Below are 21,280 nucleotides of genomic sequence, written 5' to 3' on the forward strand. Positions count from 1 at the left end.
ATGTCCTCTGTCGTACGTATGCACAGGGCAAAGTCGTTAAAGGGTCTGTCCATAATGGTGCCATAGCGTCCAAATTTGCACTCAAGCCCTCGCGCCGATACATCCTCGTCATGTCCAAGTCACATCAAATCTAGGCCAAAACGTAGGCACTCCCTAGAACCATCCCCGCCACCACCACGATGAAAGGATGAGCGGGCATCCATGGCTGTAGGGCTATTGCAGCGGCGACATATGTCTCATTTGGGCCATAGATGCCGTTGGAGCCCGACTCGCCAGGACTTGGCGCGCCATTCGGAGCCTCATTGCCGCCACCGTAAATGCTCGATGGTGCCGTCGAGACGGGCAGACTCGATGTCGAAGTCGTGTGCTTTGTCGTGGATGCTTCGTTGATGACGCGAGTGCTCGTAATGACCTCGGTCGTCGACCAGCTCGTTACGCGAGGGAAGGAGCTCGTGAGCGTCTCTCCACCCGTAACAACAAGACCGCTATTGTAGGATGTCGTTTTGATGACTGTGGTGACTGTCGTCACAAATACGGTCGTTGAATACGAGGCGGCCTCCTCGGTAGATGATTGCTGTGATGATCCTGATTGAGAGGATGACTGCGAGCCCGAGGACTGCTGCTGAGAACTCGATGACTGTTGTTGCGAGCTCGAGGACTGCTGCTGCGAGCTCGAAGACTGCTGCTGCGAGCTCGACTACCGCAGACAGAGCAAGAACGGGGTTAGGCCGAATTGCGCATCGAAGAAGGAATTACGCACAGACTGCGCAAGTGCCAGGAGAGGAAGGAAGAGAACAGCGAACAGACAGCTGGCACGCATGATGGCAACGTAGAGAATGCAGATGGTATGGACTTTCGGACGCCGAGAAGAGAGTGGACGGCGAGCAGCGACTTTGCGGGAGCCCTGGGACTTTCCGCGACGGGCCTGAACGCCGTGGCAACAGAAGCAGTTCGGTCACGTGCACGCGCCTCAGCTTAATGAGCAGACCCCGCAAACCGGGGACCCGACTCCCCGCATCCCGAGCTGTTTGCGGGGTAACCGTAGACAGATATTTCCACAGCCTCTCTTAAAAAGCGCCTCCGTTCATGCTGCTCGTTGGACGACCGCCCACCTCACACTTCCACTCACTCCGCCAATCCTCCCTCCGCGATGCCTCCAACACCCATCTCTCCTAGCGCCGTGCACATCATTCTGCAGTACATCGCGCCGCCCTCTCAGCTCACCCAGTCAATTCCTCCACATCTATTATCCAAGTCGCTCCTGCGGAGACAACACTTCCTCCAGCTCTCACCAGACAATCCATTGGAGTATCTGTGCTGGCCTGGTTCCGCTGATCAACGTGAGCACACCGTAGAACTACTGGAAAACGTGCCTCGCAACGACGATCCGGTCGATTACCCGGTGCAGTACACCCAAGATGAGGAGCAAACCTTTGCTCACGTTGACCTGTCGTCCGGTCGCGACGAGGGAGTGAGGCTAGTTTTTGAGTGGGATGACGTTGACGGCTGGAAATATCATGATGCCTCCCTCATGCCTTTCCCTCCTGGTAGCCATTCTGTTCTCCTTGACAGTCTAGGGCCTCATCATGAACGCCAGTCTACGCTGCCAGCGAGTTCGCATGGGCAGGTCATGGAGGGCTACAGCAGTGACTTTGGAGATGATGACTATTGGAATGCATACGGATCGCAAGATGACGGTACCTCGCTCGAAGATCGCCACTTAAATGCGACTAAGGACGGAGAGGCAGGAACAGAAGATGCCTATTGGGCCCGCTATTCTTCAGTCCACGGTGAGTGTCCCACTTGCGCAAACGCGTTCAAAGTCTATTACAAGGTCCACTCCTAGCTATATGCATGCAGTCTATCTCCGCATCTGCATCTCGTTTTCAGAGCCAGCCCGTATGCAATGAATGATGAATGATATTGACCTACGTTGTCAGGCACAGCCGATTCCACTCAGCCGTCTCCTCCTCAACTCAAACGTAGGCTTCCGCGAGCGGGGTATGACCACGAGACGGGGCGACATTCCACTGATCCCATGCGCTTCTTAACGGGTGCGGATCCACACAGCATTCCTCTGTCTATCCCTTCTTCCGTCATCCCTCGTCCAAACCTTCATTCGAAGTGGGATCCGGCCTCTCCCCGCACTCTAGCCAGTCTTCTCGCGGCACTGCCGCCCCGCGCAAGTCTCTCACCAAAGCTGGCGCCTTCTTTTGACGAGGTGGACGACTTCGGATCAGACGTGCCATCGCCTACTGTCGGCGGTAGCACCGAGAGCCACGTGTCGGATACGGCTTTACTGCAGAACGAGTCAAATTCCCCAGTGCCCGTGCTCGATGTTGAGAACAAATGGATAGACATCGAGAACGATTTCGAGGGAGGGCGTCCTGTTAAGCAGAAGAATTGCGACAGTGACGAAGCGGGTATAGAAGTAGTGGCTTTGCGGGATGGTATCCGAGGACTGTGGGGATTCTGGCAGTCGAGCCACCCGGCACGTTCCTCTTCGGTCAGCAGGGCAAGATTCTTGGAGGTTGTTCGGGATGTCATCGGTGACGCGTAGTCGTTTTTCTTCACATAGCTCGGGTGCATCAGATGTGTGTCATGTATATGTATTTTTTGGGAAGAGATTATTCTCCAGCAGTGACTTCAAACAAATGATGCGAACAGTCCGAGTCCCACAATGATAATGTGAGAAACGCCACTCCCGGTCTCCGGGCGCCTGCCTCAGTATAAGAAGTTCGTCCCGATTGGACACGTCTTGCGTTCACCCACACTGTACGGATTGCAGGACACCCCTACTCTGCCGCGGCCTGGCGAAGGTCATGTCCGAGGATGATCTGACCACGACATCAAGGGCCGACTTAGAGACCTGGTGAGATGCTCTCGCGACTGTCCAACCCCTGTTGATCGTTGAACTCACGGAAGCATTCAGGGAGCGCCTTCTCGCTGATCAAACCGGTGAGTATGTACACGTTGCATACGCATGGGCGCATACCGACCACTTTGGAAGCCTTGTTCCACAAGACCGTCACGAGAAATGTTGCGCTCGAGACGCGTGTCGAGGAGCTCGAAAGAGAGCTTGCCGTTTGGAAGGCAGCACTAAAGACTGCCGACGAGGACAATAAGACGCTGAACAAGACTATCTATCGGCTGGAGCGTAGCATTGGTTCTCTAAGAGTGCGTTCGCAAAAAAACTACGTCGAACTGTTCATAATAAACATGTCTCTTAGGAGGACAATCCACTGATTCTATGCCTCATTGACGGAGATGGCAACATATTCTCGCCAGAGCTCCTGGCTATGGGTCAAGTGGGAGGCCGACAGGCTGCCATGCTCCTCACCAAAGGGATCACGGATTATCTGGATAGTATCGACTCGCCGGATGACGCCATGCTCGGACGCGCACAATTCTGGCTCACTATCTATTGTAATAAGAGCGGACTGCAAGAGGCTCTTACACAGAATGATGTGTGCACTGCTGAGCAATTCGAAGCGTTCTTTATTGGATTCAATCAAGCGACACCTTTGTTCTCGATGGTCGACGTCGGCAATGGCAAAGAGGCCGCAGACGCTAAGATTAAAGGTACGTGTAGCTGTGATCATGGAAAGACGGTTATTGTATGATGATCGCAGAATTCCTGCGAGTCTTCACGCGTTTCCCGCAAACATCAAGAGTGTTCTTCGGAGGTGAGCGGTTAATGTCTAGCTGAGTGTGGTGGGGCTGAAATGCTCCTCAGGCGCGCACGACAACGGTTACACATCGACTCTTAACTATCTGCATAATGAGGGCCTACTTGACAAAGTTATTCTCCTTAGAGGATATAAGGAGCTTGCATACGAAATCAAAGGGCTTGAGCTGCCATATATTGAGATAGAAGGCTTATTCCTCACGAAAAAGCTATTCTCCCAACATCATAAAAAAGCATCCGCACCAAATACGGCGGGGCAAACGGTGCAAATGCATGAGAGCGAGAAACAACGCAGCAAGTCAATCACTCCAAGTCGAGGGAACCCTAATGCTAGCCCACTCAGGAAACCCAGACAACTGGATTCCAATCAGGTAGCATGAAGTTGTCCTCCTCTGTGACGTCTTCTGACCTCGTTGTTTTAGCCGCTTCACAAACGTAGTACATTCTTCTCACCTTATCCCGTCCGTGCTGATCATCCTATCAGAGAGACCTCCGCCTTGTAACTTCTACTACCTAGCCGAATGTAAACAGGGACAGAACTGCCGCTTTGCACATGACTATGTCCTTCTACCTGATCAGCTTATGGAGCTGCGCGAGAATGCGCGCAAGTGGCCGTGCCCTTTCGTAAACAGAGGTGAGCATATTGCAGCATGCCGCTCAGTCCTACATCTTACTCGCGTAAAGGACAGCAATGCCACCTTGGTAACAATTGTGTTATGGGCCATTATTGCCCAAAGGGTGCTCGCTGTTCCTTTGCCAAGCAAGGAAAATGCAAATTCGTTGGCAGTGCGTATCCTCCCTCGTCAGTGTTCCTCGTAAGGTAACATGACATTCTCTGCAGAAGACGCCCATGGAAAATCGGAAGCAGACGACAAGAGATTTGAGAACAACACAATCCCAAGCAAAACCAGTCTATCCAGTCCCGCACGAACCATTTCTGAGCTCCTTTTACCGCCATCGTTCAGTCCAACAGCAGGAGCACCAATTCTGCCCAACACCGATGGCAGGTTGACGACGTCATTTCACGGTACGAGCGATGGGTGGTGGTGTGATACCGCATTAACTTCTGTGACTCTTTAGCCTTCCAATACATGGGCGGCGGTTATCTTGACACAGCCTCATTGAACAATCTGGAGAACTTCCCTGGCCAATATCCGCGCTGTCGAGAATAAGCTTGCATATTCGCCTGTGTGGTTCTGTCATCTAAATGTCTCGTACATGTATGTTATGTCATGGAACTGTTCCATCAATTGTGCAGGGCAAAGCTCGTGCACAATTGACTGATGTCGATGAGGCTGCAGTCAGCCATGAAACGAAGTGGCCAGGAGTCCGGGACAGGCCGGGACGTACCCGGCAACGCGGTCACGTGGTTTCCCTATGTTTAAATTCACTAAGCGACGCGTTCACGTCAAAACACCACCGGCACCAGCTTCATCGTGGCTGTTTGCTCACGGCGCAGGTGCTCAAGGTCTTCTGCTGCATCCTCTTGAGTGAGTATGGAAGACCTCGAAAAATGGGAACAGGATTGCGAAGAGACGTGGGCTCGCAACAAGGCAATGTTGGTGGCGCTCGGCGTCGCTGGCGATCTGCTGCGACCCCTCAAGAAAACTGCACAGAAACAAGCAGCACCTCGCAAACGGAAGGTGTCGGCGATTGAGAAGCACGAGGATGACAATGTGGATGCTTCGCCGACGAAGAGTGCACGGATCGAGAATACAGGCAGTGGAGAAGAAACTGTGTTGCGCAGGAGCGGTCGGAATCGAGGCAAGACGATCAACTACAACGGAGATAGCTTTGAACGTACCGGATCTCGCTTGGCGAGCGTCGAACCTGGTATCCGCAAGATGGAAGCTGAGCCGAGAAGCGCGAACAAGAGAGTGCACGATCCGTGAGCGAACTTCCTTTCCTCTATATTGGCTCGTTATGCTGACGTCTACTAGGAAAACATTTGGTGCTATACCACGCATCGCAGTCGGCACCTGGTGGGAGACGAGGTACATGATTGCCAGTCGCCATTCATTTCGGAGTATGTTGACCTATTGCTTAACCCCAAGGGAGGCTTGCAGCCTTGACGCTGTGCACGCGTGAGCTGAGATTCGATATTTGAGATGGCGTAAGCTGACATATCTCATGTTACCTACAGGCCCTGGGTTGCAGGGATTTCAGGAGGTTCTGAAGGAGCCTATTCCATCGCACTATCCGGTGGCTACGAAGACGACGTGGATCTTGGTGAAGGCTTGTAAGCATGAGCTTTTGTTGCCAGAGCCTCTCGTTACTGATACATGGCTTGTCAGTACTTTCACTGGCGCAGGCACGCTCTTTCTCCGCCTCTCGCTCGTAAGAGCTTCAATTTAGATAGTGATTTGCAGGAGGGCGAGACCTAAGAGGCACCACGACAGCACCTAAGAACGTGCGTCGCAGCCTTCTTCATCGCTTCTTGCTACGAATTGAATTCATGTTCATAGCTGCGGACCGCGCCGCAGAGTTGCGATCAATCGTTCGAGAATCGCCTGAACAAGGCTTTGCAAGTAAGCGTCCGCTCAGATTCAGCACAATAATCCTCATGTCTCATCTGGAGCAGATTTCTTGCCAAACGAAGAAGCCGGTGCGCGTGATCCGTGGATACAAACTGAACTCTCCTTACGCGCCGAGCGAGGGCTATCGTTATGACGGGCTTTACACGGTTGAGAAGGTCAGCACAGAGCCGGCCTATGCCCTTGATTGCTAACCAGTATCTGCCAGGCATGGATGGAGAAGGGCCTTAATCCCAAAGGATGGACGGTTTGCAAGTTCGCATTCAAAGTAAGTCGACTCACCTGGACTTACATGCCTCTCATTCATATATTATTCTAGCGGGTACCGGGTCAGCCTCCACTCCAACTCGCACCTCAAAATGCCGAAACCAATACGGACACGAAGGATGAAGTAGACGAGGTCGCTGACATCAAGCCTGAAAGCTCGGACGAAGTCACTCAGTGAACTTCCTGTTGGCCCTCACAAAAGATTATCTACGGCAGCCCATCCAATTGTTACAACGCGATCACACAAAAAGCGCTACTTACGAATCCATTGGAATCTATACTGAAGTGTTGCAATATCTGTCACATCTTTACCCATCTTATTTGTGCTCTCCCATTTGCTCTCCAGTGCTTGCTATACACATACCTTGCTGTTCTTAACGTTGGAAGGACTTATGGAAATGCTGATGTCTTTGCATCAAAATCCGCGAATAGATAAGCGTAACAAACAGGTCCCTGAACCGAACGTCAAGCCATCCAGCCAAGATACGTGCAGCGAAAGTCCGTCCATTATAGAGTCTACTAGATGTGAGGCGAAGGGGAGTGATGACTATACCTGAGAAGCAACCATGAAAGCCCTACTTGATCCTGTTGAGCTGGAATCCACAACACAATCAGTGTCAGTGCGGACACTGGTAGGAAATGGACAACGCACTTTCTGTGTGTTTCTGAACAGCCTATTGTCGAGAGAATCGGTCTTGTCCGTAATCCTGGATATCCGATCGTTCTGTTGATCCAGCTCCTGCCCCATAGCCGTTCCAAGCGCCTTCAAGCTCTTCGTTATGTTGGAGATTTCACCCAGGTTATCGTCCAGCTCATCCTCAAGCTCGTCATCCGACGCAGTTGAGTCGAATTGATACCTTTTTCTCTGCTCCTTCCTCGCATCGAGCTGCGCGGCAGTTTTGAAGCGGCTGTCTTCTTCTCCCGTGCGACCGTAGGTCGCAGCCCTACCCAAACGATCCTGCGTCTCTCGGATGTCCATCATCGCCTTCTCCCGCTCCTCGCGCTCCTCGTCATACCGCGCCTGGACCTTGCCCTCTTGTGCGGCTCGTTTCGCGTCCTTGTTGAATGTGATGACAGGACGGAAGATGGATCTGTTGAGCTGTTTGAGCTCATCTGTCTTGTCTTCTGCTCGCATGGAATAGCCCTTCGAAACGTCAAGATGACGCTCCGTGTTGGCCAATTTCTCTAAGTGAAGCATGAGGTACTGAACAGCATTCAATAGCATAGAGGAAATGACCTGACTGGCTACCCAGGCGGGTAACGGTGTTTCGTGCAGTCTCCTCTGCTTCTCGGGCCAGCCTGAGAGCATTACGAGTTGACGCCAAACTTTCCTGCTTCGTAGTTCGAATCTCCTGCTTAATGCCCTCTACGTCTTCTTCATTCTCCTCGCCCAAAGAGGGCTCATCTTCCGGAGTATGGCCGTCATTGAAGAACCTGCCGGAGCCCGATTTCTCTGGATTGTACCCAGAAAAGAGCTCGTTCCGGTCTTTGTCGAGATTGCCCTGACCACGGCTGTAGACGTCACCTATAGCATCCTTTTTCGCATATCTATCTTCATAAGTGCCGGAAGAGACATTGGACGGGGTGTGTGGAGTACTATAGGGATCGCCATCGCGACTGGGGATGTATGTGCTGGCATTGGAGCGAGAGTAGACGGGGGCAGGGTTCGGAGAGCGATTATCGCTGCTGCGAGACTTCATGAGCTCTTCACGAGCGGCTTGCTCAGAGACAACAGGTGGAATCATGTTCTTCTCCTTACGCTTGAAGAATGACATGGTGGTATCGACGGGAGCAAACTTGCAGGAGGTGAGATGGAAGTTGCAAGTGAAGTTGCACTGTATCGCCTTGGTTGCCTACCCTTTCCGGGTGATGCGCCCGTCCCACGTGGCTATATTCCGTTGTGCTGCTAGGAGACATGAAGCGCAGAAGAGAACAATAGCGCACAATGAAATATTATGGGCTGGCTACAGTACTGATAGGCCCTACCGTCACGACTTAACCCGACTTTCCTTGCCTCCTTTTCTTGTAACATCTTTCGCCTTCTTGCCCACCACTGTGATGCCCTTCCCACTCTTCACAACGCTCTTCAACGCTGCTTCCTTTTGTTTTTTGACGCTTCCCACTCTTTTCGACTGCGCAAACTTATCAACACTCTTCTCCAGTACATCGCGCGCCTGCTTCTTCGCTTTCTTCTGCTTGTTACGCAGCGCGCGCTTCTTAGTAGGAGTGAGCTCACTACGAGCGTGGAAATCGGTGGATGTCGGTGGAGCGAATACTTCCTCAGGTGCAAGCATGGAGGACGTCGACATGGTCGTTGGAAGTGCCGATTCCATGGAAGCCGCAGCGACATTCCCCACAGTAGATATAGTGGCTTTGGGCTACGCTCGTGCTGTTAGATTCGCCCGGCATACCAAGTCCGAAGAAGACGTACCGCTTTCGGGGTAAAGTGCGCATTACACAGAGCATCGAGCTTGCCTGCGATGCTTTCCCAAAGCTTCTCAACCTCCTGCTGCTCTTTTCTGAGTTTGCCATCTCTGTCTTCACCAGCAGCTGCTCCCGTTTGAGTGGCAGTGTACTCGTCTTCGTAGATCTCAGCGAGTGACTGCTTCGACTTGGTATCTTGTAACTCGAAGAAGCGGGAAGGAAGAAAGGGCTTGTCATCTGCTGGTCGCTTCCTGATCACGTCATTATACTGGCTCTCCAGAATCCTAGCTTTGATGCGCTCTTCGAGGCTGCGTACTGTGTCCTCTGTAATGACGGGGACAGACTTCATCACTCGTTCATATTCAAGATCCTCTTCCAAAAGTGAATTCTGCGGACGTGTCCGTGAGGTTGCCTCGCCCATGAGAGTCCAGGTCTTCTTTGCCACATTCTCAGCTTCCAATGCAGCAATCTCTTCTCTGAGGGCAGCCATCCGCTTCTCATATGTCGACATATCTAATAAGGCCTGTTAATCTGAAATTGGTTGAATTGCTTCGTACTCGGACGTACCTGGCTGCTGCTCCTCTTCTTCTTCAGCGAACAGATCGTCTTTGAATCGTTCCATCGTTTCTTGCCCATTTGTATCAGAGTCCTCGTCCAGAACACTTTCATCATTAGTACTTCCTTCCTCATCCCCTTCAGTATTTTCAGATCCCTGCATCGACCCTTCGAATCCCTTTCCCCAAGCCTCGACGTCGTAATCTACGTCTATGATGTCTTCTTCATTCTCACTCCCTTCGTCGTCCTCGTCCTCATCGTCCATTTCGTACAACATAGACGTCGGTAGGTTCTTGCCTTTCGCCTTGATATTCTTTACTCGTACTTCCTCGTGAAAGCGCACTCTACCCGTCTGCTGTTTGGCGCCATTTTTTGAAGGTGGAAGGCGAGGCGGAGGATCGAAGAAATCCTTGTACAGCGGTTCTGAGATCACAATGAGTGAATGAACAGCGGAGAGAGGCGCACAGCGTACCATTCGGCTCGCCACCCTGCCCATCAATATCAAGTTGATCATTAACTGGCGCAAACAGATCTAGAGGTTCATCGTCCTCGCCTTCATCTTCACTGTCGTCGCGGCCCAACCGTCCCTTCGAAGCCTCTTTAGCCTCTGCTTCTTCTGTCTCGCGATTGAATGTTGCCAGATTGAAGAAACCATCATCTAGTCCTGAGCGTCCAGCATACTTGCTTTGGCTCCTCGCACCCCCTGCCGAGTGGCTGCGTGGCGAAGGTTGGCCCAAACCGAATCCTTTCTCAAGGTTGTTCTCTTCATCCGAGGAGTCCCGCAACTCAACGATATTTTCGCCTAAATCCTCTTCTTCCTCGGCTTTCTCATCCCCACCATCTTCCTTGTCGGAGTCACTGGTAACTTCTCCTTCATCCTCACCATCGTCCTCGCTGTCCGACTTTATATCATCCAAGCCGTCCATATCGATGTCCTCGTCAATAGCGAGCGTTCGGCCACCTGGGACAGCTCTCGTAACGTCTTCCGTAACGTCTTCATCATCGCTCTTTACACCTCCAACCGCGCCTTCAAGGACATACCCCATGATGTCGCAGACGTTCTTCGTCCTTAGCTCTAACTGAGCCCAGATTTGGTCTTCGTGCATGTCATCAACAATGAGCTCGGAAAGGGGAGTTTCCTGTAACATCGGTACGTTCTGTGCAGAATGTGCACTGTCGTCTGTGTTTCGTTTACTGCTTGTGGCCGTCTGAGAGCGTGTCTGAGGAGCAAGGGAAGGAGAGAAGGACGAAAGCAGCTCGGCGATGTGCCCGCGAGACTGTGCCTCAGACTTGAGTGCTGCACAATGCCTAAGTCGCCTGGCTCATCTTCACATTCATTCCAGTAAGGACGACGTACCAAGGTCATACAAGAACTTTGTGGCTTTCAACGCAGCCAGCCGAATGTCATCGTTACCAGTTGCAAGCATTTCTTGACGCTGATCCACAAAAGCTGACAAGCTCTGTAACTCTGCAGGTATTTCCATGGTCTGCGTAGAGGACATGTTGACCGTAGCGGTTGAGACAGCGTCCAGGTCGCCGGAAGTGTGGCTGCGAACAACTCGCCAGTCCTAATTTTTGCTGAAAGAGGGTCTGTTTGGACGTGTTTGCCAACGCCCTCCTCCCACTACGCCTGTTAGATCGGTGATCGGTTTAGGATGATCTTGCATCTCAGATGCCGTGATTACTTTGTTGAGATCTACTCGTCAGCTGCTACCGAGAGCCCTGAGGTGTCCTTCAAGATGCGCTTGCTGAACTCCCCCATCACTGGTGCCTAGACGGTGTTACTTATCTGCACGATTTGCAAGACTTATTGTGTCGGGCCGCAGTCTTCGAGCGATGTCTGGATACTCAGGTTCACAATCGTTCACAGTGATATGTACGATAGTTGAGTGTCACTCCTCGAAGTGAACAACACGGCCAAGATAATGGGGACAGTCTTCCATAGAGAGACCACAGCTTCTCCAAAGTGCTTGTTACCTTGGATACCGCCACATTGATGCATTTGTAGTCCCGACTTCCGCTCTTGCAATACACCCCGTTTTTATAACAAGTTTGGCACACAAATGTCTACTGAAAAGAAGATGCAGGCTGTGCAGCTCGGGCGCAACGACGCTGCGCCTCCAATTGTACCTTGTCGGGACTCTCCCTAGTTCAGAACAACGAGGGTGCTGTCGGCATTGTCCGGACGACCTCGTTACCGTCCTTGCTGTGTCAGTTCCTTTGGGAAGACTTAAGCAATTGTGTTGTTTGCAATGTCAGAACTATTGATATGTGGCCATCGTCCTCCTGACCACAAATCAACATGCTTATAGCAACCGAAGGATATATAGGACCGCAGATGCTGAATCTCTATCCAACTGTCTTGACCCCGCTCTGGAAGCCATAGACCACGGCTGCGACGATATCATCACGACGAGCAAAGCCTACCACACTCTTTCGATATTTGGCTCACCAGCTGGCTCTACGTCCTGTGAGACGACGCTACCCTACCTTGTAAAGCTCTTTCAAAATGATCGCCGGGCTGTCGAGAGCAATTACCACACTCCTTGCACCGCTCCTTTCTCTGGCGGCTTTTTTGCTCATCCTCTTTGCATACCTCGCCCCAACGCTCATGCTGTCGATGCAAGTCTCACTACTCAAGGTTTCATCGTCGACAGCCTTGACGTCAAATTCGACCGTCTCGTCTGTAGATGGGCCCACGATCTTCCTAGGTGCCCTCGGTACGTCGTCTGCTCGTGTTCTACAGTGGCAGGTAGCTGAGGCAGCATACAGGCTCATGCTCTCGCGCTAACAACGAAGCGACAGTTAGCTGCACAGTCCCAAGCGTGTCACCAACATATAGTGAGCGATGGGCTGAAGCATTCAGCACCCGCTTACCAGAAACAACTCTTCAGATCTCTCTGTATTACCCTCCAATGCACCAGATATATTTGACACTCCGACAACAGCAACGCCCGCCTTCATCGCTGTGTCCCTTGCCTTCACAGTGGTATTCCTCTTTATGTATACCTTTACCGCACACCATGCGATTCTGGGACGAGCCGGCGTACCATTCGAGCGTCCACAGGTTCAACGCGCGACGGCTTGGATCGGCTTATTGGGATTCATTATCGGTAGGTTACAAGCTGCCCTCGCTGGACCTCCTGACGAGTTCGTTCAGGCATCACATCGTTCTTGATTATCTTCATGTGGTTCACAAAGTCAGTCGATGACTTCAACGAAGATATCAAGAAGCTTGGTAGTGACGCCCCCAATTTGATTGCGACTACGAGCAACGGCTTTGTCAGTAAGTATTGCCTGATCATCTCCTTTCCGGAACAAGGTCCTCATTTGTCAACACTCAGTGGCATGGATAGGCTACGCCTTCTATGCTGTTCCCCTTGCCAGTTCTCTGGCCAAGTTACAGGTCACGGTTGGTGGAAAGGCCTAGGCACCAGAAGAGAGAACGGACCTCTTACAAGTCGCATTAGCACCGGACTTCTTACCCCCTAAACTGCACGCGCCCGTCTGCTCATGATTCCAATGTAGTTAGTACCGGTGACCCTCCGAGCTGTTATGTATTCTAGATACACATTCACGACTAATGAGAGCCATATGATTGTCTAACAATGCTTTCAGAAATTGCACGCACGCAGCGACCTAGCAGCCCATGAGAGTTGCAGAATAAGACCTCGATCGTCCACCTGGATCAACGGCACCTTGCAGGCCTTCGGTTTGTCGCTCCAGCTATCTGACGGGTGGTCGACACACGCTCAAAGACAGTTGATGCAGAAAGCAGCGCGAACAGTCGTAAGTGCAATTAACCGAACTACACGATAAAAGCGAACTAGATGATACACAATCAAAACGCAGCTGGCTGGTCATAGCCTCCCGCATACGGATCCGGCGCCTGCTGGTACGTCGCCTGCTCCTCCACAGCAGGAGCGGGAGCGGGAGCTGGGACGATGGCAGGCTCCCGTTGCTCCGAAGTGGGCTCAGCAACGATTTTGTCCACCGGAGGATCATGAATCTTCACGAAGTCGGGGAGAGGGTCAACGGGACCAAGCAAGCCTGCGGGATCACTGCCCTTCATACTGTTCAAAAAATTAGCATACACACCAAATTGTAACATGACTGAACACTCACATTTTGACCTTAATACCGAGCACACCTTGCCTAAGCATGACGTGCCTGACAGCGTAATCCACGAAGTCCACGGCGGGCTGACCCGAGTGGATCATGAAACCGTCCGTGAACTTCATCGACTTTGCACGGGCGGCGCGAAGCTTGCCAGAAACGACAACCTCGCAACCTTTCGCACCAGACTCCATCACGAAGCGGAGGACACCGTAGCACGCTCTTCCGTGACAATTGAGCAGACACCGGTATGAAGGCCACAAGAAACGTACCTTCTGACTGCGAGACCACCCAGAAGCTTGTACCTCAAACTCTCGCACTGAGCAATAGCGGAAAGGCCTCGTTGCTGAACCTTCTCAGCGTACAGCTCGAGTGAGTTTTCGGGGAACTTGAAGCGTTTTTGCACCAAGGCGGTAAGTTCACGAATACGACGACCCTTCTCGCCCAGTACTTCCTGGGTGTGGGTCGCACGGATGATAATCTGGGAGAAGAGTGCTACCTCAGCCTGTTGGAATCATTTCAACTGCACGCGTGAACGCACCTCCGTGCGGGCATGCGTCACTCGGACATCACAGCCAGAGTAACCCTCCTCCGACAGCTCGCGAGTAAAGAAATCGTTGAGCTCCGCACGGAAGACGCCGTCTGCAACGAACTTTCTCTTCTTGCTGATTTGAGCAGACATATTGCAGTGACAGAGGTGCTACGAAGTAGAGTAAGATGCACGTCAGCTTTTGAGTCCGTTTGGGTATCATCCGTCCCGAAATATGCGCATCCAGCCATTCTTGCAGCAAATCACACCGGATAGCGAGCAAGCACGACACTTGGAGCACATGTGAACAGCAATACACGAACCTTGAGGGATACTGGGCGTCGATAGGTTTGACGACGGCTTGCGGAATGAATGCCTCCCTTGCCTGGGCGATCGGATCTGAGTGACTGTGACACATGACAATGTCACTTCTGTGACGTGTTGTGGCCCAATTGTGCTACTCTGACGGTAGCTGACGGTGTCAGCAACGACTCGAAGTACCGATCCTTGTTGAAGAAAAGGTGTTGGAATAACTCAGCCTTTCCAATCAAGTAAATGATTTTGGGAAAAGGCTTGTGCCCTTTATTGACTCGGAAAATGTCGTAGGGGCCCAAAGTCAAAGAAAATCTCCGTAGTTTCTCACCGTAGTTATGATTGCTTTCGAGTCCTTGTAGTGATATGTTATCGAGAGTAGCAATCATATTTCGTACAAAAGCGTTCAATCCACTTCTGTGCACCGTATTTATCGTACTAATTGCAGCCACCGGTGTGGTTTCTCATTCGAAGCATTTGATATGGTACGTACGGATCGGCTGATTCAAGTATACACATCGATAGACATCGATCCTCATTTCAAGCGTTGGCCTCGTTGACGAAGATCCCAGCCCCGCCCATACCGCTCCCTATGCACATACTAGTGCAGAGAATCTTGCCGCCTTGGCGCCTGAGTTGCGCAAGGCCAGTCACAACCTGGCGTGCCCCAGCTGCATGAGGATCGTTGCATCAGACAAATCGAGGTGAATGGCACTGGATGCAAGGAAGTCACGCACTCATGCCGAGAGGGTGCGTCAATGCGATGGATCCTCCGCTATAATGGATTACACTTAGCATTACAAGAAGAAATGGATGTAAATGATCCATACTTAGGATTGATCTTATCCATCGGAATTTGTAGCTTCTCTACGCAGTAAGCAAACTGCGACGCGAATGCTTCATTGATCTGGGGAGAGATAAGGCTAATTCGCGGCAATTTCGAAGTGCAAATTTCACCTCATACACGTCGACGTCATCTTGAGTTAAGCCGGTTTGTGCGAGGACCTTCGGAACAGCTACGATGGGTGCTATTCCCATGTACCTTGGCTCTACCCCTGCTCACAGATTCACAGATGAGGAAACTTCCAAACGCGGAACGGAGCTACACTGACCAATGAATGTGCTAGCAACATATTTGCCGACGATGTGAAAGCCTTCCCTCTCAGCATGCTTCCGCGTAGTCAAGATGCATAAAGCTGCACCATCACCTAGACCACTTGAGTTCCCCGCCGTGCTCGAGGCTTCTCCCCATTCTGGCCATGAGGGACAGAGCTTGGACAGACCCTCGAGTGTGGTTCCCCTGCGGATTGTATCGTCTACCGAGATTACCGTTCCACGCAATTCAATCGGAACTATCTCCTCCGCAAAGAAGCCTGAGTCAGATGCCTATGAATCATAAGCTCATCGCACAGCAATTTGGCGTGATAAATTTACCTGTTCTGCCCTTGAATGGGATATTAGAGCATACTGATCCTGCTTTTCTCGCGAGATCTTGTACGCCTGCGCCACCACCTCGGATGTCCATCCCATTGGCTGTAGATAAGCCTTTTGAAAGCCGTTCTCCACCAACCAATTCTTATGACACTCACTTGCACACAATCGTAGGCTTGTGTGTTAGCACCGACCGAGTCCACAATCTGCGGTGTGGGTCTAGGGCTGGAAAATGCATTCGCGTCCAGTGCCTTTTCAATCAGTAACCGAAGGGACGTACTGCAGTGACATACTCTCCACACCGATTGCCATGCCCACGGAGATATGCCCAGCCTGGATTGCATTGGAGATAATCCTAATTGCCTGAAGCCCAGAGCCGCATAGTCGATTCACAGCGAATACGGGTACTTCCGCAGGAATACCAGCCGCAATTGCCGCTGCTCGCGAAATGTACGTGGGGGATGGCGGATGGCACGTTCCTGCATTCGGTATCAGACAACTTCAGTAACGTTCTGGCGCTCACCAGTTCCGGAGAGGAAGAGACACACCTACACAGATATCCTCAACCTTTGCAGGATCTAGCTTGCTCTTCTGAAGAGATACCTGAAGAACCACAAGTGGAACGTCACGGACCGCTACAAGCGATGGAACCAGTTCGCCGAATTGTTACTTACCTTGATTAAGGCCTGCATCAGTTCATCTACTGGGATGTCCTTCAACTGGCCCTTCTCTGAGCGACCGAGCGCGGTACGCTTCGCAAACGTAATGACCACGTCGTCAAGTTTCTTTTCCAATATGGAGGAAGCACCCCTCGCTTGTGTAGCCATCGAGCGCACCCAAAGGCGCGTGCCTCGTCTCAGCAGTCCGTAGAACATGATCGTACTCGAAGGCGCATGCGGGGCGGAGACTGTTGGCACGACGCTTATACATGACCATCATATCCGGAAATGGTGGCATGCTCCCCACACAGAGGTCATATGAGCAGACGGGACGGGATGATTTTTGACGAAGAAGTGCAGGTTCGGGCATCAGCTGATCTGCTAGCAGATCACTCATAATCCTCGAGTTGAACAGATGAACCGCGTCCATCGGTCAGACCGACGATACAATGTTCTCTGCTAACGCAGACTGCTCGCTGCTGGCATCACATAAGACATGCAGTAAAAACGGTCGGGTAGCCGTCGGAAGACATGCAAGCGAATTAGGAGCTACAGACAGTATCTCGCCACACATGCGCAGACTTTCCAAAGTGAATCGATAGCAATTGCCGAAGCAGTGGTAGGGTGGGCAGAGGACCCGCTGTGACCAACGGTGCATACGGTCGTCGGTCGGCATGACTGACAGCGGCCTACGCAAGCCCTATCACAACGTGCCCTCTATAGATTCTATAAGAGCGTACCTTTTACGCAACGGTTGAATCAGACGCCCCTTCGCCTTCTGAAACATCTCCGGATTGCCTAGTCTTAACTTTCCATGCTCTGTTCATACTTGAGTAGCAATTGGGGCACAGATGATGCGCCAGTTTGGGAGAACCGCAGCCGGGGCAATGGACGAGATCTATAATTCATAAGATACACCTTGGGTGAATCATGGCATGAAGCAGTTTCATACGCACTGTTCTTATCTTTTAAACCCTTGTTGGCACTGCGCATGGATTTTCTTGAATGTGAAACCTTCTTCTTCGGCACAGCGAGAAGGAATGGAGGAAGTAGCTCAAGCAGAGATTGAAGACTCGGTAGTGCCCATCTCAAGGGTGAAGGAGAGGACAGGGCAGGTGCCGCAAAGCTTGCGGCGGAAACAGTGAAGGCATATCTGAGCGTCGTGAAAAACGGCCGTGTTTGTTGTACTGCAATGGCCGCCATAGTGGTTGGTTGCACGTTCAAGAGCGAGCGCGACGGCCCGATCACCCCACGAGCACTTTCCGATTGCCTTTTGCGTAGAGCCCACATTCCGGCGCGCTCACGACGACCATCGTTCTCTCACCGTGCCATGTTTCGCCTCACCCGTCCTCTTCTCAATCAAATCCGCAAAACCACTGGCATTACCGGCCTTAATGTGCATCATGATCCCCTCCCCGAATTGTTGAAAACCTACCAATCCACACTCTCCATGCTCTCCTCTATCCCGGAGACCTCCGTCTATCGCCAAGGCGTTGAAGCCTTGACTCAACGCAAGCTGAAGATTGCGGAGAACGCGAACGGAAAGATTTCGGAGGCGGAGAAGCAGTTGGACGAGGGACATATTGAGCAGTCCCTCGATATTGCCACGGATGAGATGAACCTGGTTTCCAAGATGATCGAGTGGAAAGCGTACGCCCATTACATGTCCCCCATCGCAAAAAAGCTGAAGGCTTTCCTGTAGCTGGGAACCATTGGTCGAGCAGCCTGAGCCGGGACAATGGCAATATTTCGGAAAGGTCGCGACCGCATCGTGAGCCTGAGTTGTCTTAATACAATGCATTTCTTGCGGTGGCCCAATGTGTCGCGAATGTTGTCCTACGCAGATCACAGTTTGGGAGTTGCAATTAATGATACAGTTCGTAGCTGTATCCCTACTCCACAGGTATATCCAAATTCTGCTTGTAGGCGTCAGCGCCTCTGGCTCTTCCCACTGGAATCACAACATACATGCTCCTTCTGGTTTGGTAATCCTCTATTTGAGTGTCAACTCGAGATGTTGCAGACCTTAGGACAGCCGACACAATGAGAATTCCAAACACTGGTTCATCTGTTGCGATTGAGCACGATCTATGTACTCTGTTCCCTGACTCTTTGCAATGGCATATTCAACCAACTTCACTGATGTCCATAATATAGTTGCTTGACAGAATTATGCCCAACTTATTTCGCTGCAGTGAAAAGGAAAAGGGAACATACAACACTTCTTCAGTTGTGTTTCCTGAATTCATTGATGAGTGGCAAAGACGATTGCCTAACTAACAACAAGGATCTTGATCATGAAGTGCATTGTCAGCCTTCCGGTCAGATGTAATGACAACTATCTTGGCCACTGTGCACCTGAGCATGTAATCACAGCTCATTGACTGGATGAACCATTTGACATTGTTGAGCATTCCCAATTGAGCAATCTGGATGTCATTCAAAGATCTGAAAACTGCTTAACTAGGACATGACACGACAGACATGATGCGATTTATCAGTGTGAAAAATAGTGTGGGAATGTCGGCTGATGTTTTACATTTGTGGCAAAGGTTTGCCAATGTAGCATGCACATAAATGGCAAATAGTGCACATTAGCAGCCAAAGTAAAACATTTTCGACATAAAATGCTGTGGTTGCAAATATTTGTCACATATGTAAGAAATCAGTCAACATTTACACACAATTTTTCACATTGATAAATTGATAAATCACACCATGTCTGCCATGTGACAGCAGGATTTGAACTGATCGAGCATGTGCACATGATCGGGATATGGCCTCCCATCAGATCCTCATCTTTCGGAGTAGCCTGTACAATGATCAGCACCAAAAATCTCGAACTCTTTCAACATTTATACCAGTAAAAAGGAGAGATTTCACTGACAGCAGGATTTAAACCTACATGAGCGACATATAAGTGTGGTTCGAATTCTGGGTGCACGCTAAACATCAAATTGACGCCTAGCAGAGCGTTTAACGTCCACTTGACACTCTGTCACAGATCGCCGTAGACAACGATAGACAAACTAAAACCCCAGTCCCTCAAAGGGTACTCTGGAGTAAAAGACCGGATGGTCTGTATGACGAGCTCATTGACGAGCAAGCTCCTTCAGTCGACACTTATACTCACTGGTGTATGTGGCAGAGTGTTATGAAGCGTTCTCTGCTAGAACGTTCAAAACCATGTATGCTTTCTCACACGTACTAGTCCACAACGTGGACAGAGACTTAGATATAGAATATACCTAACGTCTCCAATAGTCAGGTGGACTATTAGCAGGATTTATAGTGTTGTCAATGCCTAGTAGACGATGTAGCAGTGAGGTCCTCACTCTACCCTTGGTAGGCCTTGGCTGCTACAGCTACTGCATGTTCACCCGCAGGTTACTAGGTTCGCTGTTCTGACTCTAGCAAGCATACAAGCTTACTACCTCTTGAGAGTGAGTATGATTGCATGAGGGTTCTAGAACTGAGAACATTCAGAGTCGCAGATGAAAGAGGTTATCTTCCAGCTGTTGCTCTGCCCCTTTATATAGTCGCAGACCTATAGTCTGAGGTACTAGTACAAGGGGTCTCCTACAGCTATTCATAGAGTAAATGAAATAGACTGAGACAAATACTAACCGCTGCGAGCCAAGTAATTGGTGAGCTATTTGTCAGTATAATATGAAATAGAAACCTGAAACACGAAGGTCTTCTTTGCATGATCTGAGTGAGTAAATCGTGAAAACGAAAAACTGCTAACCCTGGAATATATCCACAAGACCTATGAACCATAAATAGCAAGTGTCACATGCAACGTAAACTGTCACGTGACCATGAAGCGCTGAAACCGTAACATGGAGCTGGGTGACGAGCAAGGCTATAATGTGTGAATAGATGTATTAGGCTTGTTAGGCCTGTAGTAGCTGTCGTGGTGGACGAAGGAAAATAAGACTGAGGTCTGTCTCTCGTCCACCCTGGTCTTTATATATATGTGAGGAGTGCTACTGTATAGTACTTACATAAGTACCTTCCACGATGCATACTGGCTAGCACTACCATCGTACGATGTGTCCCTAATAATATGATTGGTGCCTATGAATAGTGCAGCATGACGGAGCTCTGGGTGGCGCTATCTGAGTCATTCAGTGTGGATGACCGAAGCTAAGATAAGCTGACTGAGTGACTTAGTCAGGGCCAGTGCCGGGGCCGATGGCGGATGGCTGAGTCACGTGATGTTGTAATATATATGGTAAGGTCGATGGCCGACCTGTCACGTGACATGTAAGATGAAATGAACTGATAAGTGTAAATTAAGTATACCTATGTTCCATATAGGTTGTCTGGCGAAACCGTGACAGTACCCCCTTCTTATGATTCATCGTCCCGATGAACCAAATTCTTTTGTCCCTCATGTTCCCTTGTTTGAGTCATTCTTCTGAATCGTAGCTTCTATTGAGATCGCTGGTTCGAAGAATTCACAGATGAGTTGCATGACTCTGTCTCCTTCCTTGACTTCGAATGGCTCTGAAGTGTTATTACATAGTATGATTTTCACTTTGCCTTCGTAGTCTGGGTCGATTACCCCACCAGCTACATTAATGCCTTTCAGCGCTAAGCCGCTATGGCTGGCAATGCGTCCATAGGTTCTGACTGGTGGTGTCATTGCAAGCCCTGTCATTATGAGCGTGCGTTTACAAGGTTGGATGACTGTGGTCATTGTAGAATATAAATCTCAACTGGCTGACTCATCAGAGCCCTTTGTTGGCCACCTGGCATT

General features: G+C 50.6%; 9 protein-coding genes across 9 annotated transcripts; 3 read left to right on the top strand and 6 right to left on the bottom strand.

The window, feature by feature from the left end:
- Positions 1 to 11: 11 nt before the first annotated feature.
- Positions 12 to 935, bottom strand: LAESUDRAFT_729998 (uncharacterized protein). Its single transcript, XM_040909758.1, has 2 exons — positions 761 to 935; positions 12 to 697 (listed from the first exon to the last, which is right to left on the bottom strand). Exons 1-2 carry the CDS (start codon positions 818 to 820, stop codon positions 131 to 133), a joined length of 627 nt encoding a protein of 208 aa, XP_040760487.1. The 5' UTR covers positions 821 to 935; the 3' UTR covers positions 12 to 130.
- Positions 936 to 1,150: 215 nt separating this feature from the next.
- LAESUDRAFT_738628 (uncharacterized protein) lies at positions 1,151 to 6,667 on the top strand (the record flags this gene model as incomplete). The annotated part of the gene is made up of 17 exons (XM_040910916.1): positions 1,151 to 1,790; positions 1,941 to 2,463; positions 2,789 to 2,872; positions 2,964 to 3,177; positions 3,231 to 3,582; positions 3,633 to 3,686; positions 3,737 to 4,059; positions 4,175 to 4,322; positions 4,373 to 4,467; positions 5,293 to 5,576; positions 5,629 to 5,682; positions 5,832 to 5,927; positions 5,983 to 5,999; positions 6,058 to 6,098; positions 6,154 to 6,216; positions 6,270 to 6,380; positions 6,542 to 6,667. The coding sequence occupies 17 exons, from the start codon at positions 1,151 to 1,153 to the stop codon at positions 6,665 to 6,667; spliced, it is 3,225 nt and encodes a 1,074-aa protein (XP_040760488.1).
- Positions 6,668 to 6,989: 322 nt separating this feature from the next.
- On the bottom strand, positions 6,990 to 8,264 carry LAESUDRAFT_685037 (uncharacterized protein; the record flags this gene model as incomplete). Its single annotated transcript, XM_040905875.1, has 2 exons — positions 6,990 to 7,674; positions 7,727 to 8,264. 2 exons carry the CDS (start codon positions 8,262 to 8,264, stop codon positions 7,037 to 7,039), a joined length of 1,176 nt encoding a protein of 391 aa, XP_040760489.1. The 3' UTR covers positions 6,990 to 7,036.
- A 96-nt stretch (positions 8,265 to 8,360) lies between these two features.
- LAESUDRAFT_705834 (Mpp10 protein) lies at positions 8,361 to 11,017 on the bottom strand. Its single transcript, XM_040906601.1, has 5 exons — positions 10,826 to 11,017; positions 9,941 to 10,765; positions 9,481 to 9,891; positions 8,921 to 9,426; positions 8,361 to 8,867 (listed from the first exon to the last, which is right to left on the bottom strand). Exons 1-5 carry the CDS (start codon positions 10,968 to 10,970, stop codon positions 8,478 to 8,480), a joined length of 2,277 nt encoding a protein of 758 aa, XP_040760490.1. The 5' UTR covers positions 10,971 to 11,017; the 3' UTR covers positions 8,361 to 8,477.
- Positions 11,018 to 11,769: 752 nt separating this feature from the next.
- On the top strand, positions 11,770 to 13,068 carry LAESUDRAFT_685041 (uncharacterized protein). The gene is made up of 5 exons (XM_040905876.1): positions 11,770 to 12,188; positions 12,241 to 12,309; positions 12,363 to 12,581; positions 12,629 to 12,754; positions 12,813 to 13,068. Exons 1-5 carry the CDS (start codon positions 11,978 to 11,980, stop codon positions 12,896 to 12,898), a joined length of 711 nt encoding a protein of 236 aa, XP_040760491.1. The 5' UTR covers positions 11,770 to 11,977; the 3' UTR covers positions 12,899 to 13,068.
- A 23-nt stretch (positions 13,069 to 13,091) lies between these two features.
- Positions 13,092 to 14,457, bottom strand: LAESUDRAFT_744936 (40S ribosomal protein S3). Its single transcript, XM_040911341.1, has 4 exons — positions 14,126 to 14,457; positions 13,857 to 14,065; positions 13,594 to 13,806; positions 13,092 to 13,541 (listed from the first exon to the last, which is right to left on the bottom strand). The coding sequence occupies exons 1-4, from the start codon at positions 14,264 to 14,266 to the stop codon at positions 13,310 to 13,312; spliced, it is 795 nt and encodes a 264-aa protein (XP_040760492.1). The 5' UTR covers positions 14,267 to 14,457; the 3' UTR covers positions 13,092 to 13,309.
- Positions 14,458 to 14,965: 508 nt separating this feature from the next.
- Positions 14,966 to 16,731, bottom strand: LAESUDRAFT_762637 (putative 3-ketoacyl-CoA thiolase B; the record flags this gene model as incomplete). Its single annotated transcript, XM_040913129.1, has 10 exons — positions 14,966 to 15,096; positions 15,163 to 15,200; positions 15,256 to 15,332; positions 15,383 to 15,480; positions 15,538 to 15,811; positions 15,860 to 15,958; positions 16,015 to 16,081; positions 16,137 to 16,335; positions 16,405 to 16,459; positions 16,531 to 16,731. 10 exons carry the CDS (start codon positions 16,729 to 16,731, stop codon positions 14,966 to 14,968), a joined length of 1,239 nt encoding a protein of 412 aa, XP_040760493.1.
- A 527-nt stretch (positions 16,732 to 17,258) lies between these two features.
- Positions 17,259 to 17,718, bottom strand: LAESUDRAFT_661153 (uncharacterized protein; the record flags this gene model as incomplete). Its single annotated transcript, XM_040904916.1, has 2 exons — positions 17,259 to 17,413; positions 17,472 to 17,718. 2 exons carry the CDS (start codon positions 17,716 to 17,718, stop codon positions 17,259 to 17,261), a joined length of 402 nt encoding a protein of 133 aa, XP_040760494.1.
- A 108-nt stretch (positions 17,719 to 17,826) lies between these two features.
- LAESUDRAFT_705848 (Ndufa5, NADH-ubiquinone oxidoreductase subunit) lies at positions 17,827 to 18,675 on the top strand. The gene is made up of 2 exons (XM_040906602.1): positions 17,827 to 18,165; positions 18,218 to 18,675. Exons 1-2 carry the CDS (start codon positions 17,846 to 17,848, stop codon positions 18,288 to 18,290), a joined length of 393 nt encoding a protein of 130 aa, XP_040760495.1. The 5' UTR covers positions 17,827 to 17,845; the 3' UTR covers positions 18,291 to 18,675.
- The last annotated feature ends 2,605 nt before the right edge of the window (positions 18,676 to 21,280 follow it).

This window comes from Laetiporus sulphureus (genome assembly GCF_001632365.1).
Source record: "Laetiporus sulphureus 93-53 unplaced genomic scaffold LAESUscaffold_46, whole genome shotgun sequence".
Lineage (NCBI taxonomy): Eukaryota > Fungi > Basidiomycota > Agaricomycetes > Polyporales > Laetiporaceae > Laetiporus > Laetiporus sulphureus.

Excerpts from the sequence above, each read along its gene's own strand:
- LAESUDRAFT_705848 (XM_040906602.1), top strand. The coding sequence starts at position 17,846 with ATGTTTCGCCTCACCCGTCCTCTTCTCAATCAAATCCGCAAAACCACT. Across the intron at positions 18,166-18,217 it reads AAGATGATCGAGTGGAAAGC|CTGGGAACCATTGGTCGAGC; the intron begins GTACGCCCATTA and ends GCTTTCCTGTAG.
- LAESUDRAFT_685041 (XM_040905876.1), top strand. The coding sequence starts at position 11,978 with ATGATCGCCGGGCTGTCGAGAGCAATTACCACACTCCTTGCACCGCTC. Across the intron at positions 12,189-12,240 it reads GATCTTCCTAGGTGCCCTCG|GCTCATGCTCTCGCGCTAAC; the intron begins GTACGTCGTCTG and ends GGCAGCATACAG. Across the intron at positions 12,755-12,812 it reads TACGAGCAACGGCTTTGTCA|TGGCATGGATAGGCTACGCC; the intron begins GTAAGTATTGCC and ends GTCAACACTCAG.
- LAESUDRAFT_729998 (XM_040909758.1), bottom strand. The coding sequence starts at position 820 with ATGCGTGCCAGCTGTCTGTTCGCTGTTCTCTTCCTTCCTCTCCTGGCA. Across the intron at positions 698-760 it reads TCCTGGCACTTGCGCAGTCT|TCGAGCTCGCAGCAGCAGTC; the intron begins GTGCGTAATTCC and ends TGTCTGCGGTAG.
- LAESUDRAFT_744936 (XM_040911341.1), bottom strand. The coding sequence starts at position 14,266 with ATGTCTGCTCAAATCAGCAAGAAGAGAAAGTTCGTTGCAGACGGCGTC. Across the intron at positions 13,807-13,856 it reads GGTGGTCTCGCAGTCAGAAG|AGCGTGCTACGGTGTCCTCC; the intron begins GTACGTTTCTTG and ends TTGTCACGGAAG. Across the intron at positions 13,542-13,593 it reads CTCGGTATTAAGGTCAAAAT|TATGAAGGGCAGTGATCCCG; the intron begins GTGAGTGTTCAG and ends TTTTTTGAACAG.
- LAESUDRAFT_705834 (XM_040906601.1), bottom strand. The coding sequence starts at position 10,970 with ATGTCCTCTACGCAGACCATGGAAATACCTGCAGAGTTACAGAGCTTG. Across the intron at positions 9,427-9,480 it reads AGAAGAGGAGCAGCAGCCAG|ATATGTCGACATATGAGAAG; the intron begins GTACGTCCGAGT and ends AGGCCTTATTAG. Across the intron at positions 8,868-8,920 it reads CGCACTTTACCCCGAAAGCG|CCCAAAGCCACTATATCTAC; the intron begins GTACGTCTTCTT and ends GCACGAGCGTAG.